The sequence below is a fragment of the Phalacrocorax aristotelis genome, chromosome 8 (assembly GCF_949628215.1).
Source record: "Phalacrocorax aristotelis chromosome 8, bGulAri2.1, whole genome shotgun sequence".
Taxonomy (NCBI): Eukaryota; Metazoa; Chordata; class Aves; order Suliformes; family Phalacrocoracidae; genus Phalacrocorax; species Phalacrocorax aristotelis.
The window spans coordinates 21,674,175-21,688,420 of NC_134283.1; the positions used below are offsets into that span (position 1 = coordinate 21,674,175).

The window sequence follows — 14,246 nt, forward strand, 5'->3', positions numbered from 1 at the left end:
CTCATTGGTCAGAGGAGCGGTACCGCCCCCCGCGTGATCCTATTGGCCCGGCGGGCGTCGCGGTGCCCGCTGGGAGCTGTAGTCCGGCCGGGGAGCCACAGGGGCGCGCCATGGGCGCCAAGCGGCGTGGGTCTGCCCTGCTACCGCCAGCATCGGGGAAGAGGCGCGGGAAGCGGGCGGCCACCGCCGAGCTCTGCGTCGCCCTCAGGGACGCGGCGCTGCGGGAGCGGGCGGCGGCTGCCTGGGGCCGCAGGGAGCCGCTCCTCCACGGTACGGCCTGGTCCGGTCCCGGCCCCCTCTGCGCGGCCGGCGGGCCGCCTCCTCCCCTCACCGGCGGCGTTTCCCTTGCAGAGGCGGCGGCGGTGGAGCCGGCCCCGTTCCGGCATGGTGTTATCCACAGCTTTCTGGCGGGCCCGGCCTTCGCGGAGGCGCTGCGCGACGAGCTGCTGGGCCTCTGCTTCCGCGGGCGGCGGAACGACCTACTTTCGCTGTGGCAGGTGGGCCCCGCGCCGGGCTGGGCCTGTCCGGGCTGCCCGAACCCCCCTCCTTTTGGCACCAAACTGGGTGGGAGTGTCGGTCTGCTCTAGGGCAGGAAGGGTCTGCAGAGGAACTGGGCAGGCGCTGGATCGATGGGCCGAGGTCAGCTCGGTTTACCAAGACCAAGTGCCGCGTCCTGCACTTGGGTCACCACCACCCCATGCAACGCTACAGGCTTGGGGAGGAGTGGCTGGAGAGCTGCCTGGCGGAGAAGGACCTGGGGGTGTTGGTTGACAGCCGGCTGAACACGAGCCAGCAGTGTGCCCGAGTGGCCAAGGTGGCCAACGGCATCCTGGCTTGTATCAGGAATAGCGTGGCCAGCAGGAACAGGGCAGTGATCGTGCCCCTGTACTCGGCACTGAATACTGTGTTCAGCACCTTGAATACTGGGCTCAGTTTTGGACCCCTCAGTACAAGGACACTGAGGTGCTGGAGCGTGTCCAGCGAAGGGCAGCAAAGCTGGTGAAGGGTCTGGAGAACAAGTTTTATGAGGAGCGTCTGAGGGAGCTGGGGCTGTTTAGCCTGGGGAAGAGGAGGCTGAGGGGAGACCTTATCGCTCTCTACAGCTACCTGAAAGGAGGTTGTAGCGAGGTGGGTGTTGGTCTCTTCTCCCAAGTCACTAGTGGTAGGACGAGAGGAAATGGCCTCAAGCTGCGTCAAGGGAGGTTTAGACTGGATATTAGGAAAGATTTCTTTACTGAAAGATTGGTCAAGCATTAGAACAGGCTGCCCAGAGAGGTGGTGGAGTCACCATCCCTGGGGGGGTTCAAAAACATGTAGATGTGGCACTTGGGGCCATGGTTTAGGGGGCCTGGGGGTGTTGGGTTGGGGGTTGGACTTGATGGTTGTAGAGGTCTTTTCCAACCTTAGTGATTTCATGATTCTCTTCCATGGGCCGCCACAGTCGGAGGAGCTGGGGGGAAGGCCGGAGCCCCACATCGCTGCCCTGAGGTAAAGTGCCAGCTCCAGGCTTTGCCAGCCCCGACTGCAGCTGCTTCAGCTTGGGGAAAGCCCTGGCTGGCTCTCCTGGGAAGGCCGAGGGCTCTGGAGTGAGCCAGGCAGCACTCGGCCACCTTCTGCCGCCATGCTCAGGCCAGAAACCAGCCCTGAGGAGCTGAATCTACCTTACATATGTCATGGCCCTGAAGTCAGCTAACTCTTTTCCTCCAAGCAGTACGATCTGATTTGGCCCCTGCATTTCTGTCACATCCAAAATGCTTAGCTGTCCCCTTTGCAACTAATTTCACACTCGCTGCTGGTGATTGTTGGCGATGTTGTGGGTGTTGGGCTGTTTTCCTGGCCAGCTCCTGTGTGGTTCTACAGGAATACACTGCCACCAGCAGTAGCAGTACCTCTAACTGTTTAAATAGTTGGAAGCTGAATAGTTGAATTAGTTTAGTCTACAGTGACATGCTTTATATCACAAGAGGACACTCACCTTGTGCTTGTCTTCTCAGGCATGCTCTGTGTGAAGAATTCCGAGTGTGGCTTTCTGCTGTGACACAGATTGAGCTGGAGCCAACTATCGATATTTCTTGTGCTAAATATGAATATACCGGTCAGTCTATAAGTGATCCTTTCCCTAAAGCTTCTGTGGCTGTATAGGAAACAAAATGTCTGCAGAATACCTAACTACATAACCCACCCCAACCCCTTCCTAGTTCTAGAGGGTCCTAGAAGTTATCAGCAACAAATCAACATCTCAGAAAATGAAGTACAAATTACAGAAGGACTGTTGCTTTAGTTCCATTGCTGATGGCTTTAACTAGGACCAGTGCTGTTGCAAGCCCCTGCCTTTTCAGAGATGTTCAACCCGTGTTTGCACGCCTGCTTCCATGCACAAGGGTGATATGTTCAGCTTCCAAATGCTGCAGTTGAGTTTGAAAAGTCTGATGCTAAAACCTAACCTTGCTGAGTCCAGGTTACAACCACGCCTACCCTTTTAGTCATGAAAAATCGCTGTAGGAGGGGGAAAATTTTTACTGCTGTCAGCTCTACTTTTAAAGTGTCTTTTGCACAACCAGTTGTTGGTCCGGCTTTTCTGTTCCCAGGGGTCCTCCTCCCCCTATTCCAGCAACAAACCTGCTCAAAGGGAAGTGCTGTATTTAGGAGTCAGGGCTTGAATCATTATTTAAGTCGGGAATCTGTTCACAGTGCCCACTGACGGCCACAGAGGGGTGGATGATGAGTTATAACTGCCTGTGCCTTCAGAGTAGGCTAATCCGCTGCTTGTAATACAATCCCACAGAAGTTAATCTTGCGGATCTTGGGCTGGTGATGCTGACGAGTGAAAATGCAATTCTTGGAACGGGCATGTTTTTTCTTGTATTCTTGCGGGGACAAAGTTGGGAAGCAGTCACTGGAATGAATCATGCTTGTACTGGAAAGGCACTACTGCTGCAAAACGTGTGTAATTTCAGATGTCTTGCTGTGCCATGATGATGAGCTGGAAGGTCGGAGAATTGCTTTCATCCTGTACCTCGTGCCACCCTGGGAGAAAAACGATGGGGGAACACTGGACCTGTATAGCACAGACGGTAAGAGCTCAGAGCTCAGCCTCGGTGGCTGAAAATGATGAAGCCTCTGTGCCCTTTGCAGGAACTCTCTCCTCAGGTAGTACAAGGAAAATAAAGAGTTCCTCCCTTGTCCAGAGAAGTTGCTGTGTGGGTAAAATTTGCACCTTAGAGATGGGCTGTAGCAGGCTTTGCAGACAATGCTAATGGGTGACAGCAGAGGAACGGGAAGGTAATGAAGAGGGGAATCCTTTTTTTCCATTTTTTATCAAGGGCCAAGAGCGGAAGCAGGATGGAAGCAATGCCAGTAACTGTGCTTGGAACTTCAAAGTGATGGAGATAACTTCTCTTTCCAGCAACAGAAGTCCACCAAGCCATTGCTCTGAGCTACATCCCTTATACCCAGGTGTCTCGCCAGTCACAGTGTCATGAAGTCAGAGAGAAGTGGCAGTTTCTAGTGAGTTCCAGTTCATATCTTAACCAGAGTATGTTTTCTTCCTCCTCAGAACGCTTTCAGCCACAGCAAATCATCAAGTCATTAGTGCCTTCGTGGAACACGCTGGTTTTCTTTGAAGTCTCTCCAGTCTCTTTCCACCAGGCAAGGAGCTGTCTTTTGTTCATTTTTTGATTCTCATTGTTGTGGTTATTTGTTCTGCATGTTATTACAATTCCAATGGGGAGGGAGAAGGGAAAGGGGGAGCAAGTGTGGGTAGAATGGATCCTCATGCTAAGTGCTGTCCGTTAAAGGCGGGACTTCAAGGAGGACAAAAACTGGCAAAGCCAACTTTAAACTGTCCATCCAGCTTCATCACTTTGGGGAAAAAAAAATTGCCATTTCTATATTGCGTTGCTCTCCTGGCAAGCCACCACTGTGGATTTGGCTGCAGTGAGGAGAGATTTTTGTTTGTTTGCTTGTTTTAAACTAGCTCACATTTTTCATGTGGATGCCATGACTTTGGTCCAGAAGAGCTCCTTGGCACATCACCTTGCCAGTAGGGCACGATGCAGATATGGCTTTACCCACTTTGTAGCAGAGACGTAGCATGGTACCCTGCAGTAGAAATACCAATATGGTTAAGAAGCACTTTGTGGCACTTAGCAGAAAGATGGCTGGAAACAGGGTGAATAAATCTGTGGAACTGCATGGCACAAGTACCTGGATGAGATCTGAAACTCCTCTGTGCTTGAGAATACCATGGACTAACAAACAGGGCCAAAGAGCAGAAGGTTGGAGAGAAAGAAGATCAGTGATGTAGGTCTGGCATGTCCTCACCTAGGCTGCTTTGGGATTTACTTTTCTGTTGTTTATGTCTTAAAATCAATTGTTTAACAGAAATATCTATTTGATCACTGCCCTAATTGTTTTCAGGTAGTGATTTAATCTTGTCATAAAAATCCATGTTCCACTTAACCTTGTGACTGACCTAAACTTAATCCCACGCATTAGCACTATCCAGAGTCCTGCATACAGCCTCTGATAGTGGTAACACAGGCAAGAAACTCAGCTTAAATAGTAAACTTCATTTTAAAATAAACATTAAGCTTAACTGGGAGTGCAGTGAGTCAAAGCCTTCTGGATCTGGACCTCACTCGTTGTGCCCAGAGCATTTGCTGAACCGCTGAATCATTTCTTTGACCCTTTCATCAGTAAAGCATAGAGCCTGTGAATTCCCGTTAGAGGACTGTGTAAGGGTCAGACTGATAGGAAGCCTTCACAGCACATGCCAGCCTTAAGCCCTCTCAGACGTTGGGCGAAGAGTGTTCAGTCAGTACTTCCTAATAGATCTTTAGGTTTTGGCCTTCATGGTGTATGCTGCTTCGGGAGATAACAAAGCTGTGGGTGTTTGCTGAGCAGAGCGGGTCCACAAGCTTCCAGTGGCAGGCAGTTCTCTGATTTCCATTTCCCAAGTAGCTATACCAAATAACCCAGAACACCTCTAAGTCATGCAAGGAGAGGGCCACTACAGCTCTGAGTAAGAGCCAAAACCTTTTTGGAACAGGCTGTGTTCCTGCTTCCTGTTCCATCAGACTATTCTAACACACTGCCGTTACAGTACAGCACCCTAGAATGTGAAATTGTTCAGTTTAGCCAATTTACCTCTGTGCACAATTGGATGGAATCGTGATTTAACAGTGGCCATCACTGTGCAAAAACCAAGGGTTTCCATGGACTGGGTTAACTCCTCCTAGTTTGATAGATAGGTAGACCTTCAATCCAGAGCCAAAAGCATCAGGCAAATGCCCTTCATGATGGCTTGTAGTACAGCACTTCTTAAAAATTAGAAGATAAAAAAATAGACTGATATAGTCTACTGTGGCCCACAGATGCTCAGTGTTTTCTGAGTTTCCAGATTAAGCTGTGGCAGCTAATTTTTGTAGCCTTTGATAGCTGGTTCTTCAACAGAACAAATGGTAGGAAACTGAAACACCATTACTTTTAATAACAGAATGACTCAAAGCTCTCAGAGAGAGGGATTCTGCTAGGAGCTTGGAGTAGAAGCTTGGACTGGGATTCTGGAAACCTGCAATGGACCTGAGCATCAAAGTTTGCTTTAAGCCCTCTTTCTGTCAACCAAGAATAACCCAGCCTAGTCTAGCCCTTGTCTGACTTCTCTGTGTATGCAGTAGGCTCTCCGGAGTCAGGTCCGTCTCCTGTCTTAGAGGTCTTTTCCAACCTTAATGATTCTATGATTCTGTGATGAGTCTACACGGTGCCTGTTACAGCTGGTCCGTAAATGTTTTGTAGTCTAAACAGTAACATGCTGCTCAACGGTGTTCCAGGTGTCAGAAGTTCTGTCTGAGGAGAAGTGCCGCTTGTCAGTGAGTGGCTGGTTTCATGGCCCATCAATAGACAGACCTGCACGCCACATGGAGAATCCCCTGCCCAGGAGCCCACACATCCCCTATGATGTGAGTAACAAGGCTACATCTGCTTATCTGCATTTCTATTTCTTTCATGGCCCTGGAATACCGATGGACACATTGATGCTTGGGGATGCTTTAACTTACCCTATTTTTTTGTTTCCTGTCCATAAAGCCATATAAAGTTGTATATCTTTCTTGATGCTGTCCATTTTGCATACCTACAATAGTGCAGAGAACACAGCAAATACTCGTGGTACAATTGGAAAAAAGGAATAGAGTGGATGTGGGGAGACATCCAGCCCTGTGGCCAGCTGGGTAAGAAGGAATTGGGGAATCCTTTCTAATTTTGCTAATTCAGCATTCAAATCCATTTCCCTTCCAGCATGAAATCTTGTATGAGTGGATCAATCAAGTTTATTTGGACATGGACTCCCAAGCTCAAATCCAGGAGGAATTTGAGGAGCGATCAGAAATTCTCCTGAAAGATTTTCTTAAGGTGAGCCCGCTGGTTCAATCTGATGTGGTCTGCCAGAAGAGGTCACAGGGCTGGTGGGTACCACATGTCATGCAAGCTGGGAAAGGCCTTGCTTGTTCAGCTGTCAACTAAAACACCTTCTAGTTTCACATTTCATGAAAGGGGAGCGGACCAGATGACCTCTGGAGGTCCCTTCCAACCTCAGCCATTCTGTGATTCTGTGGATGGATCCCCCCTGCCTGCCTGTACGCCACTGTGCAGGAACTCGTCAAAATTCAAACTCTTTGCTTCAGCATTCTTGTTGCCTGCAAGAAGCAATTCAGAAGGATGGCAACACATGTTGGCCTTGCTGCTTCCTAGCCTTGTGGTGACCAGAGTGCCCTTCCCAGTCCCTCAGCTCTCGGCAGCTTAGCACTTGGGGAACTTGATCTGTGTGTGAAACAAATGACCCGTAATGGTTTTGTCTTATTTGAAAGGCTTTGCTTCTCAAGGCTGATTTACCTCTGGTTTATTGGGCATCCGTATCTCAGTGAAACCACATTTTCACCCAGCAGACGATCAAGTAGCATTTGATACCTGTTGGTCACTGGCATTGAAAAGACACGATGCCCACCCAGGTTCTCCCCCTCAACTCAGAGTCCTTGGGCACCTCTGACAAGTAGACAATCACTGTGTCTAGCACACCAAGGGAGACCTGAGGGCTAAATGTTAAAGCTTCTGCACTTTCTCTCCTAGAAAGAGAAATACCAACTACTATGTGAAGGTTTGGAGAACAAAGACATCCAGTGGAGTAGCCGGGGGCCTGCCAATAAAAGGTGGGGAATGACAACATCCTGCACCTAGTGATCAGCCAAGGAGGAGCTGCCATGAGGCTGCACTGGTTGATGTTGTTGGTTCCCCACTGCTCTGCTGTCTTTCAGACTCTATGAGACAGCAGAGGAAGACAGCCTCCCTGACATCCTGAAGAAATTCCTGCAGTTCTTGCGCTCTGAGGCCTTGTTTTTACTGCTTTCCAACTTCACTGGCCTAAAGCTGCACTTCCTGGCTCCCTCTGATGAGGATGAAGATGCTGGGGAAGGAAGAGCAGCAGACACCACTGGGGACAGCAGTCCCAAACGTGAGCAGGAAGAGACGGAACTACATGCCAATAGCAGTCCCCATCAGCCAGACCAGCCTGACCACATCCCTGAAGCACAAGAGAGTGAGACACAGAATGGTAAGTCCAGCAGCAGCAGCGTGAAGGGACTTGAGCAGAATCCTGACGTTAAGGATGTTGGCAGCATAATTCCCAATGATTTGCATGAAACTAGTGTTGCACCTTGTACTGGAGCAAGCACAAGGCACCAGCACTAACATGGGACTTGAAGCATGTTGGACTGGGTATGCATAATAAGCAACCATTGCAAAAGAATTTGGTATAAAGTAACGACTAACTTGAAGATACCGTTTTGAACAGACTTATGTCTTAAGGGTGGGACTTCTGTAGGAGCTCGGGCATGGGTGTGGAGGGGGGATGGTAATAAATTGCCCAATAATCTTTCGCCAGTAGTTACGCTTCAGCTTCATATAAAGTAGATTCTCGTATGAGACCAAATCAAAAGGAAGAAAGTGAACAGAAGTGAAGATGATTAGAATTAGAAAACCAATTCCTAAATTTAATCTTTCAGAAAATGCCGTCAGCCTAAACAACCACGTAGTTGTCAGCAATGAGATCTTGTTGCTATAAAAGATTATGTTATTTTTGGATTCATGGATCAGTGTTGTTTATTTAAAACGGTGGCTTTGAAATTTAAGGGTAGAATTGTGAAAATGCTCATCTTACACTGACTCAGGCAAATTAGTGGGCACTGGAATAAAAGGTAATGAAAACACTTAAGTCCTACTGAAAATCCCACCAGAACAGTGACCCAGTACAAAGGCTTTGTTTTTCTGATTTCCACTGCTAGTCATTTTGCCTCTTCTACCTGCGATGTTCCCACCAGGTGATTTTAAACTCACATATGAGGAAGGCATAGTTTGGGGCTGTATAGATTAAAAACTGAGCTAGACCAATGAGAAAAAACAAGGCTTCCCCAAATTCTGATGTACCTCCTGGGAGGTGAGTGAAGAGTGAGTTCAGAGCAATATCCTTCTTCGCTGAAGCATCTGGTAGTTTCAGTACTTCACGAACAGATAGGTTGCTGGCTCTTGAAGTTTGGAGCGCTACTGTAAATCTTGGGAGAAAAAAAAAAAACACAAAACAAAACGAAAGGAGGAACTGGTTGAACCAAAACACATCGCAGCTTGGCCAAAGAGCAAGTCTTGGCTGCTCTCCTCCACATTGGTCAAAGGATGTAACTTAGAGCCACCACTAGGAAAGACGTTTATGTGAGATCTGTGGTTTTACTTTTTCTTTCGTTTACACTTCGCTGGGGATGGCAAAGACAGCTCCACAGCAGCATGGCAGTGCAGGGGCTTGTCCCCTACATGCCTCGAGCTTCGCAGGCATCAGGTATTGTACAGCTTCATTGTTTTCCCTGGCTTGTTTGTGCCCTGTTCTAGGCTCGGGTACCCCTGTGTGTGCCGGGGAGCTGAGGCGGTGGAGCCACGGGCACTACACTCTAGTCCATGACACTCAAGCAACAGAATTTGCTCTTGACCTGCTCTTCTTCTGTGGCTGTGAGGGTAAGTGGACAAAAGAGAGGTATCGGACTCCCCTTACAAGTTTTGCATAAAGGAAGGACTCCTAAATCTTCAGCAGTGCTACAATAGCCAAAATTTCCCTGCTTTTTCCTACACAGAAGGGCTCTGTAGACTTTTTCCTAGCCCTCGCTTCTGCGTAAGCCCTGGTTTCAGTAGTCCTTACCCAAAGATTTGGGAATGTTTCCTGAGGATCAGCTTTGACCTCTCCTGCTGGGGCCAGGAGGTGGCGCTTGGGCAGAAGGAAAGGCTGCGTCTCCCGGACCCTCCCTCTCACTAAGCAGTGCCTCTGGGCGTGGTGGAGGGTCAAGTGGCCAAAACACCCGCTAAAAGTGTTACATTTCTCTCCTTTTCTCGTCAAAATTATCACTGCGCCTCCAATTCATAAAGCCCAGGGTTTTCAAAAGTTACTTTAGGCATGTTTAGGCATTTTAGGTTGATTGCTCCTTAGACAGCGGTGAAAACAAAAACCTAAACATTTTGGACCAGCTGAGCCCAGAATGCAGGCCTGAAACCATCTGGCACATGCTGGTAATTATACTGAAAACATTTTGCGTATCTGGTAAGGCTCTACATGTGAGGAGCAACCTTGAATGGCCCATCTGTGGTAAGAGGGAAATCTGGTAGCAAAGTACATTTGCTTCAAGTTGTTTCTGATTTGAAAAAAAAAAAGGTCAGCAGGAGGTAAACTGGTGTGCAGCGTGGGGTGGAAAAATGGCATCTCCAGGAAGGCCATATAGAGCCTGGCCAGTGTTGAACTTTCTAAGAATCTTTCTTTTCTATTTTAAGACTGGGATCCAGAATATGGTGGCTTTACTTCCTACATTGCTAAAGGTGAAGATGAAGAGGTAAGAACCTCTGTTGCTAGCTGCAAATTAGATAAAATCGTTTAGGGTGGAGAGATGTAATTACACTTTGTCATAATGCTAACATAATCCTGAGGGTGCTCGCTATTGCACTGGAGCCTTCCTGCCTGAGCTACATATGGCTCACGGGTCTAGCTCTGGCTTCAGCTTCAAGAGGCTGGTGTCCACCCTAAAGCTGAAGGCTCAGGCCCTGACAGTGCATAATACCACCCGCACCTGGAGGGTGCTTTCCCAGGGAAGTGCTGTTTACTAGGGTCACATTCAGTATAGTGCTAGAGAGGGTACTGAACAGGCATACTAATAAGTCCAGAATCCCTTCAAATGAACCTTGCTGTCTAATAAATGCTTCAGGTTAAGGGGTATTAAACTGAAAATAGCGACATAATTTATTTTCTAACAGACGTTTGTTCTGACTAGCCTTTGAAACTGTTTTGTTTCTTCCTAGGAATGACATCAAAGCCATTTTTGTTAAACTAATTTCCTCCCTTATTTTCATGTCTTCTAGCTGCTGACAGTGAATCCAGAGGACAACTGCTTGGCCTTAGTTTATAGAGACAAAGAAACTATGAAGTTTGTGAAATACATCAATCACCGTAACTTGGCACGCCTGAAAAAGCATCCAAACAGAACAGGATTTTGGGATTTTTCCTTTGTCTATTACGAGTGACAGTGTGGTATGACCATCATCATGCAGAAAATGGTGGTGGTGGGTGGGGAGCAGGTTTTTACCCCCTGGTGTTCAGCTGGGGCCTGTCTAAGTCCAGACAAACTTTGCTGCTGCTGACTTGATCACACTGTGTGTGAGCTGTACCCTGCCAAGTGGGGTCCAGGTTACTTTTTTATTAACTAGACAAATGGAAATTCAGTTTCCTCCCAAGTCCTTTGTAGTACACTCTCAACTGCTCTTAATGCTACATAGAGGGGGTTAGTGTCACCAAACTGTCAGCCTGCCAGCTGTTCTCCCATGGAAATAACACGGTGGAATGGCTCTCTGACCTGTCAGGGTGAAAACTACAATCATCTGTTGCCCCAGGCTGATGACTTTTTTTTAAAAAAAAAAAAAAGGTCAGCAAAATGCATCAAAGTCCGGTTGGGCAAGTTTTGTTACAAAATGCCCAAGACCTTTACTGGGGCTTAACTGTGTTCACTGTTTGCAGAGGCAGAAATAAAGGAGCTGCCATGGGAAACAGGAGGTTTTTCCAGCTGCACAACTCCACGGAGCTGGGAAGGAAGACAGCAAGGCTATAAAGTTGCTGGCACTGAGAAGGACCTGGCACTGCAACAAGGAGCAGGACTTCATTATGCTAAATGCTGCACAGACAGACCCAGATGCAGCCCTTTCTCCAACGGACTTGCAAGCTAAATAGATGAGAGACCTGTTCCTTTGTCCCTCTCTGCTGGTGTGGGTAGGGGGACGGGTCTATGCATCAGCCATGGAAGGGCTCTGGCTCCAGACTCAGAACAGGGAGGTGGGCTGGCTTGTCACCCACAGGCAGCAGGAGGTTCACCAACAGTGGGGCCTTATGTCACATTGGTTTTGTCCTGGGGTCTACAAGGCTCCAATGTGGCTTCTTTCACTGTAGATCTTCCCAGGTAGCAGCTACCCAGCTCCTGTGGTAAATGGTACAAGAAAGGTGGGGGTCTTGGTGGAACACCTCCCCCTTGTACACTTTCCTGCTTGCCTGCCCCACATTCACTACAAGCACAGCTCTGGCCTGCATGTGCTTGCCCGAAACATTTTTTGGCAGTGAAGGTACACAGGTGTACCATCAGTTCATCCAAGCCAGGCAGTGCAGGCCATGGCCCTGCAGTGAGCTGGGTAAAGCGTGCACATCTCATTCCTCCAGCCTCTCTCATTTAGGAGAGGTTAACTTTGGGTTAGAACCTGCTGCTGTGCTCCAGTTCCAGCCTGTGGCTGAAGACCACATTGGCAGTGTAAGACCACAGGCTGGCAGCAGAGGAGCAGTATGCTCAAAGCAAGGCTGTGTTGGCAGACGTGTACTCCGCACCCTTCGTGGAGCAGGACGTCCTTTGGGCATGCCTTCATGAAGGTAAAGCAGGAACAAATCTTCGGCTGTGATCCCAACATACAACGTTCAAGAAAGGAACCACTGAAGTATGAAGCTGCTGCTGTTGATTCTGGAGTGAAAGATGTCTCAGCCCCCACCAATGCCAGAGCAAGGGGACAAGGCCATTCAGAGTGATGTGCAGGGGTGGATAGCCTCAGTCCTATGGAGGACTATGAGCTCAGTTCTAGCTCTTCCCTCCTGCACTGTTGGGCAGGAAGGACAGCTGGAAGGTGGCTGCACCAAGCTGCTATTGTGAGAACTACACCATTATGTTCATATTCTGACTTGTCTCCTTAAGCTAGCTTCTCTATGCACTGCAAAGGCTTTCTTGCTAAGTTTTAATCTTTCTTTGCTACCATTTTATGCTACTTACAAAGACAAGGGGATGAAACTAGAAACACATCCTGAAGCGAGGACAGGACTCTATGAATCATTGCTTTCTGAAGCACTCTGCTGCCTGTCAGGGCAGAAGCTCTTCTAGAGGAGAAAATCGTTCTTATTCTGAGCTGCTCCAGTAGAAAGAGACAAGTAAGGGAGGTTTCAAGGGGAGAAAAAAGAGCAAACTTATTCGGGTAGTTTCAAACAAGAGTGACAGATCCCACAGCTATTGACAGCATAGTCGGCTAGATAAAGTTGGGAGTAAATTAATTAATGAAATGAGGTTACTTATTCCACTGTATTGTGAGCCTAGGAGTGTGCCTGGTAAATCATGGAACAGCCTCCAAGAAGACTGGGAAAAAGCTGGGTTCTCTGAAGCTTGCTGCTTTTTAATAACAAATAATACACTAGAGGGCGCACCAGCGCCTACTTGAGCAAACCCCCATCTACCTGATCACACAAGGAACCACCCTTCTGCCTCCGGTAAATGAGATGAAGTAATTTAAGAAGCCAAATTTGCATTTACCATTCAAAGATTTAAAAATCAACACGCCTCTGCTCTCCCACCCTCCTGTTTGGTCCCAAAAGCCAAAGGCAGCCCCGCACAAGGCTGGTGCTGCAGGTACAGGGAAAAGACTCCACTTGCTGAAATTTCAAGTGACATGAGCTACTTGGGGAGAGGGGTCTTCATTTAGACTGCGCTGATAACGGGAGCCCTCTCTGCAGGTGCTCTTGATGGACACAAGTCTGTATTTACAATTAGGTGTAGCTGCTTGCAAAGTACCCTGATCATTATGGAAAGGAGTATGAAATATATACACATCCACAAAGGAAGTAAGCAGGACAACATGGAAAAATAAGATCAAGAACAATCAGTGAAGAGTTACAGAGGTTGAGCAATAGAGAACAGAAACCTCGTACCAGGCAAGATGGCCTCATGCAGACATCAATCAGCTCAGCGGTATCACGCGCACTTCCCACCAGCTACCTGCACCTCCAAAGCCTGCCATATGATGTGGCATACCAGCAGCCTTCAGTTACTGAAGTTACCAGTGCTTCACAATACATTTTTGGGGATTTGGTGGTTTTAAGTTTGCCAGGTAGCTGAAAACAGGAATATGGAGCAAGATAAAACAGTTTAGCTGTAGACCAGACTAAAGGAATGGTTTCAGCATTCAGAAATATGCAGCAAAGAAGTTCTGACATGAGGTGTTCAGTGAATTAGTTTTAATTGAGATGACAGCAATGCAAAGGCCTTGGAGGAACAGGGGACAAAATCAGATAACCTGTTGTCAACTGTCAGTTCCAATTCTTTTAGTTTTCCAAAATCCAAACTGGAACTTGAATCAGGACATTGAAAATCACTCTCACACAAACCCCCCTTCAGCAGCACTGATCCAGCATGGCACTTCTGCAGCACATTTCCCAGGCAGCTAAGGGGCCACATGAAGAAGGCTCCAGGCCAAACTTAATTCAGGCAGGCAATGAAGTGCCCAGGCAGGGCAGGACAGTCATATAGACCTGATCCCCAGTGCACATACTGAGGTGTGGAACCCTCTAAGCATCCTCGCCCATGAATTTTTAGCGACATGCAGCTCTACTAGTGTGGATTCAGAGGTTGTTCTGTAATGGACCAGCAGCTTAACCTGCTGTGACCAGTTCCCTTCCTGTACCTGAGAAAGGGATCACCAGGTGTTAGTGCTGGGCTGAACCATACCAGTGGGGACTGTTCACCACTGATCTCCTGCTACAGGTTCAGCCTACATCAGCTCACTGCTGCACCCCAGCCAAGGCCTGCTTTATTTCAACAGGCAACTGCAAACCTGGTATCACTTCAGCTTAAGGGACATGTTTTTTACATTTG

The 14,246-nt window shown here is 48.1% G+C and overlaps 1 protein-coding gene across 2 annotated transcripts; it reads left to right on the forward strand.

Moving 5' to 3' along the window:
• The first annotated feature begins 57 nt into the window (after positions 1 to 57).
• Positions 58 to 11,316, forward strand: OGFOD1 (2-oxoglutarate and iron dependent oxygenase domain containing 1). Of its 2 annotated transcripts, XM_075101743.1 has the most exons (14): positions 58 to 270; positions 352 to 497; positions 1,442 to 1,488; positions 1,995 to 2,095; positions 2,958 to 3,074; positions 3,557 to 3,648; positions 5,832 to 5,960; positions 6,298 to 6,411; positions 7,126 to 7,205; positions 7,311 to 7,606; positions 8,932 to 9,054; positions 9,859 to 9,917; positions 10,441 to 10,609; positions 11,093 to 11,316. In XM_075101743.1, the coding sequence occupies exons 1-13, from the start codon at positions 111 to 113 to the stop codon at positions 10,600 to 10,602; spliced, it is 1,626 nt and encodes a 541-aa protein (XP_074957844.1). In that variant the 5' UTR covers positions 58 to 110; the 3' UTR covers positions 10,603 to 10,609; positions 11,093 to 11,316. The 2 variants fall into 2 exon arrangements, with proteins under 2 accessions (XP_074957844.1, XP_074957843.1); XM_075101742.1 differs by having other exon boundaries at positions 59 to 270; positions 10,441 to 11,316.
• Positions 11,317 to 14,246: the final 2,930 nt, after the last annotated feature.

Coding starts and splice junctions, on each gene's coding strand:
- OGFOD1 (XM_075101743.1), top strand. CDS start 111: ATGGGCGCCAAGCGGCGTGGGTCTGCCCTGCTACCGCCAGCATCGGGG. Junction 3,075..3,556: donor GGACCTGTATAGCACAGACG/GTAAGAGCTCAG, acceptor CTTCCTCCTCAG/AACGCTTTCAGCCACAGCAA. Junction 9,918..10,440: donor CTAAAGGTGAAGATGAAGAG/GTAAGAACCTCT, acceptor CATGTCTTCTAG/CTGCTGACAGTGAATCCAGA.